The sequence below is a fragment of the Microplitis demolitor genome, chromosome 9, assembly GCF_026212275.2.
Source record: "Microplitis demolitor isolate Queensland-Clemson2020A chromosome 9, iyMicDemo2.1a, whole genome shotgun sequence".
NCBI classification, from domain to species: domain Eukaryota; kingdom Metazoa; phylum Arthropoda; class Insecta; order Hymenoptera; family Braconidae; genus Microplitis; species Microplitis demolitor.
In genome coordinates, this window is record NC_068553.1 from 13,214,453 (window position 1) to 13,220,329 (window position 5,877).

The 5,877-nt window shown below is 31.4% G+C and overlaps 1 protein-coding gene across 1 annotated transcript; it reads right to left on the bottom strand.

Annotated features, from left to right (window-relative positions):
* Positions 1-4,237: 4,237 nt before the first annotated feature.
* On the bottom strand, positions 4,238-5,613 carry LOC128668555 (uncharacterized). The gene is made up of 2 exons (XM_053741716.1): positions 5,298-5,613; positions 4,238-5,229 (listed from the first exon to the last, which is right to left on the bottom strand). The coding sequence occupies exons 1-2, from the start codon at positions 5,611-5,613 to the stop codon at positions 4,238-4,240; spliced, it is 1,308 nt and encodes a 435-aa protein (XP_053597691.1).
* Positions 5,614-5,877: the final 264 nt, after the last annotated feature.

Genomic DNA, 5,877 nt, shown 5'->3' on the forward strand with positions numbered 1-5,877 from the left:
GATAGACTCAGTTTTGTTCGAATTGTTAATAATCGATATTCTATGAATCCATGTTGGCCATCAGGAGTAATGAAGTGTTCCTAATAAAAAAAAAAAAATCAATACAGTCCTTATTGTCAAGTATGAAACAATTTAAAATTTATATCATAATAAGAGGTAATATTTATTATAAATACCCAGCCGTTGTCAGATAAGTTGTTTTTTAATTGTGGGAATTCCGCAACTAAAGCTTATGCTAGACCTATTTTAGCGTTAGTAGGTGGGTAGCTTAAAGTAAAGTGCATTTGTTAATGATAAATATTAATATTGATATTTAAGAATTAACTCTTATTATCCGGCAGTACGTGGGGAAAATTTTCAAATAACAATCAGAAATAAACTCTTAAGTCAATAATTTAAAAACTTTCAATTCTTAAATAGTAGTTGTAAATCAAAAAAATGCGTATTCTATATTTTAGTCTGTAAGAGTTTTAGTTTTAAATCAATTGTAAAATTGTACAGAAACGTACCTCATAATCTTTAAAAAATCAATATTCTCCACATACCCGAATAACAAAATTTTAAATGTACAAAAGATTTAGTTTACTTCATAACTAACAAGTTTTTAGCTCACGAAACGTAATTTAAAAACAATTTTAAGATTTTTCCGTTACTTATCATCGTAATTGGTTCAATAATATCTACTGATAATTCACTGGTCATGAATAATGTAAATAATAATTGAATTAATTACCCATATTGGATCAAATTAAAATTTTTCAGTATAAGTAAATTTGAATATACTTACCAACTGTTATGGGTAGCAATGAGTTCAGCTACGACAACTCGGACCAATGCTCGTCTGTGATTCTCATTGAACTCATTTGCATCCAATGCTTTTAGTAATTGTTCACCTTGTATACTTTATTGTAATATCTCTCTAATACTGTTGTAGCGCTAAAATATTTATTTTCAACATTAAAGACAAAAATTATAAAATCTTTTGATTTATAGTATAATCATGGAAAAATTTGACAATACCATAAAGTTTGAACTATCAAATGAAGAGTTGTCTCCTCTACCAGGACTTGTTCTACTAGTACTTGCTCTACTAGTAGTGACTGTACTATAAGCTGCTGGTGAGAAACACTGTGTGTCCCCTGAATGAGCATTAGATAAGATAGGCTCGATCACTACCATATTTTCATCTTTTGCCAGTAGTCCAGAGTTTCTGATAGAGTTAATCAATTTTAAAATTAATTTCTATGGGCCAAGTTTTATGTTCATTCCTTGCAGATTATCTTTTGTTAATTCCATGAATGCGTCACCATTAATACGTTCGGCTAAGTAAGAAAAAAAAACATTAAAAATAGCCGGTAAAAAGTACAAATAACGATATTTACATTGCAAGAAAGTAGTTAAGTATTTAAATAATTATAGTTTTATTAATGAGAAATGCTAACAGATTTACCAAGAAATAGTAGATTAAATAAGGCCGTCAAGAGTCATAATATATAGTGACGCAAACTTAAATACAGATCATTACATTGATCATCATTACATTAGATTAATTCCAGGAGAAAATCGGTTTATAATGGGCTAGGCTTCATACATTTATTAAAGACCGTTGATCATATTCATCATCACATCAGGAAGTGTACTTCTGTGTTGTTCAACACGAGTACTCCTTGTATTTTTCCAAACAATGGCAAATTGTCGACGCGATCACGTGAGGACCCAATACATACATATAAACCACAACAAAACATTACTCCATTAACTTTAATTGAATTACTACAAAATACTTCATCTGTAACGAGCTAATTTAGATCGAGTAAAAATTGCTGGCTCAGAGTATCTCCAATAGATACATTTTTTCCAGAAAATTTTTGTAAATGAAAAAGTTTGACGTCTTTTCCACCCCACTTTGCGCTCTGACCACATTGGAATACTTGAATGAGTGTTTTAGGCGGATTTTTAAAATTATGTACAACCTCAGATCGAATTTGTGCGTCATGATGTTTAGCTTCATGACACATGCACCAATAATTAATTATTGGCCCGCACCACATTATACATTTTGGATAATGTGACAAATGATGAAATTTATTAATTTCATTTACATCTGGAAATAAAGTTTCAAAACTCGCACGGAATTCTCTGATAACAGCGTCTAGGTAAGGGATAAGTGATTGAATCAGTTTTGGGACAAATACTAACTCCATTATTCGTAATAAGTTTAACATGAACATCATATATGTAACGGGGTAAAATTAAGCTCATTCAATTAATTTAAATTTAAATTGTCTTTGAATTCCCCGCGGTTGGTTAATTATCAAAAACCGATCAACCCCGTGATCTAGTTTATCGACTGGTCCCCGGAAAACGCCAACTTTGGAGACTCACCCTCCCTCCCTACTTAGGAACTAATAAAAGTGGGAAAATTTACGAAAATAGCCGAGGCGTCTCGGACTTAGATATTAGTGAGTGCACGAGGTGATTTTACACAGAGTCAGACGGACCGGCAACGAAGCGAAGAGGGACTGTACGGCAATTCAAAAAGGTAATTAAATAAGCTCTGGAGAGGTTAGAGTGGACTCTTCCAGAAGCTATAGTCAATTAAATCAATTTGAAATTTTTGTATCCGGCAGGAAGCCGATACAATTTCGAAAAGATAATTAATTTGTATTGAATTTTCACAGATTCAATAATAATAAGAAAAAAAAGAGAGCTGGGAGAAAACCAACGAGGAACAAGGGAATCGGCAGAAAGGCTGTAAAGGACAGAGGGAAAGTTAAACCGCCACGAGGAAACGAGAGAGGTAAATAAATTGTCGGCAATAGCTACAATTTATTAACAATAATTTTCCGTATATATTAAGAAATCGTTATTCGTGGGCAGTCGCCATTTCCAAGTCGTTCCGGATAAAATAGAATTCTCGGCAGACGCCAGAATTCTTTTATTAATTAGTTACGCGGTCCGTCGGACAAAATTCTTGGCAGAGAGGCCAGAATTTTGAATTAAAAATTTCTAAGATTGAGAAAAATTTCTCGGCGTGGAGCCAGAAATTAGAATAGTTTTAAGTCAATTTTTATTATAATTTAATCGATAATAATTAATAAGGAAATTATATATATATATAAGAATTAATGAGACTGAGAATAAATTCCGTAATCAAGTGCTATGAAAAGTGATGGGAAAATATTGAGAATTTAAATAAATAAAATTTGAGTTGAATAAATTGTTGTCAGTAAAATTAGAAAATTGTTAAAAGAAAAAAAATTCTGAAGTTTAACGCGAAGAAAAATACACGAAATAGAGAGAGACAGACTGAGACGCGCGAATTAGAGAGAGATAGCGTCAGTTACTCGAGTCAGGAATTATATCACTTGATGGATAAATTTTACTGGAAAATATTATAAATTAATTAAATGATTATATAAAAAGGGGAAACAAAAATTAATCAAATTAAGTAACTTCAAATTATTAGTGAGAAAATTTTAAATAAATTAAATTCTGTGGTTGTGAATTTAGTTCAGTAAAGATTAATTAAACGCGTGTGTGTGTGTGTGTGTGTGTGTGTGTGTGTGTGTGTGTGTGTGTGTGTGTGTGTGTGTGTGTGTGTGTGTGTGTGTGTGTGTGTGTGTGTGTGTGTGTGATAGGAAATAATTCCAGGGGAATCTTTTATTAATAATTTTTAAACAATTAGATCCTGGGGATCTGGCAAGTTGCCTAATTTGTTTAGTATAAAGTCCAGGGGACTAAATTTTAATTAAGATCCAGGGGATCAGGCCAGTGGCCAAATAATTTATATAAAGTCCAGGGGACTAATTTTTATTTAAGATTCAGGGGATCAGGCCGGTGGCCAAGTTATAGTAATAAGTCCAGGGGACAAGATTGAATAGATCCAGGGGATCAGGCCAGGGGCCAATTAATTATTTTAAATTTATAAAGTCCAGGGACCAAGTATTTAATGTAATAAAGTCCGGTGGACGCCTTAGTAATAAAATAATTATAAGTAAAGTGAAACCCGGTGGGTATAATTGTTGTGATAAATAAAATTGTGAATTACATTGATGAAATATTGTGTAATAAATTTAATTCCTCATCTTTTCTTACTCTCATAAAATTCAACGACCCTGAAATTTTTAAATCTAACATCTCCGGTTCTGGAAGGCCGAGTCTTATCTTCCAGTGGCGCCCTTATTAACAACAATTAATAAAGGGGCCAAATTTGACAAGGTTGAAAAATACCCTGTTACATATATTTATCGTCATTATCAATTTTGTCAGAAAGTAAAAATGGCAATGCTCGAATTAAGCTCCATGTCTGCATTGCTTTCTGACTTAATGTATGGTCTTTTTTTCGAAGCATGTTGTCGGTGAAATTCGCAGAAGGCTTATTGACTATCTCACAATAACCCCAATTGAACGATGTTATTTTACCATTGAAGTCACAGCAAGTAAATTTCCTCTGGGTTATTACGTATTCTTTCAAAACTAATTTAATTATCATTGGATAAATTCCACAAAGAAAATCATGCATAGGATCAAACATTTTGTTGCAAGAGATATGCAAATATTTAGATTTGTTCAAACAACACTTTCCACGAACACCTGTCTGGGTTTTCGACTCTGCAGAAAAATTATTTAACTCTAAATAGTTATATTGCTCTTCAAATAGCTCTGTAGTTCTTTCTTCACCAAATTCGAGAGATCCGGCGTGTAAATCATCTCTAGAGTACATAGACATACGGCAAAATTGATAAGCAGAAGGTCCTAAGAGATTAAAAACATCATAAACTGCAAGACCATCACCACAAAATGCAGCTATAGTAGCACAAAGTGTAAAATTACCGTTCTCTGTTTGTACTAATAATCCATCATCACTTTCTAGAAGTTCAAGATCATTTAAAAAGGGTTGAAGTATTCTACTGAAGCCGTACTTTCTAGCATCTACATCTGAACATAACAGAAGAACATGAATAGAGTTTAAATCAGAATTTATGTGAGGAGGTAGATTTTGTATCGTGTAATAAAAATCCCCTGGCTTATAAACCCCCGTTTTTGACCCAAACGGGTTGACTATTTCAAGTTCATCATAGTAGAGTTGTAGTCTTAGAGCATGTGGATATCGTAAAAAAAATTCATGGTTTTGAGCATATTGACCATCCAGGAAAGAGCCTAGTATACCATGCGGAGATTTAGTTTCATTCAAAATAGCTTCTAGAATATCTGGGCTTGAAAAAACTAATTTTAAAATTTCAACAACTGATACGTTTTAAATGTTTCCATCACTGGGTCAGGCATATACGCACCAGATTCTTTATCAAGTCTAAGATCCATTCTATATCCAAGAGGAATATCCACTGGATTAACATAGCCATAATGAGCCTCTAGAGCTGATATTTGGTTGTCTAACGTTTGTAGTCCAGTAAAAACATCATCTAAATCAAATGCTTGTAAAAGATCTTTAGCTCGTTGATCATTAATTAAGTCCTGTTCAATTAAAAAATTATTCACTTTGATTTTTAACAAACGGCAAGTACTGATAAACATTTCTTCACATCCTTCCAAAACTTCAGTCAATGTTTTAGCAGTCATAGAAGCCTTACATTGAAATTGTGCTATCATTTTGACACTATATTTACGAATATCAAACTCATTATTATTATTATTATTATTGTTATTATTATCATTATTATTGTTGTTATTATTATTATTATTATTATTATTATTATTATTATTATTATTATTTTTATTATTGTTATTATTATTATTATTATTATTATTATTATTATTATTATTATTATTATTATTATTATTATTATTATTATAATTATTATTATTATTATTATTATTATTATTATTATTATTATTATTATTATTATTATTATT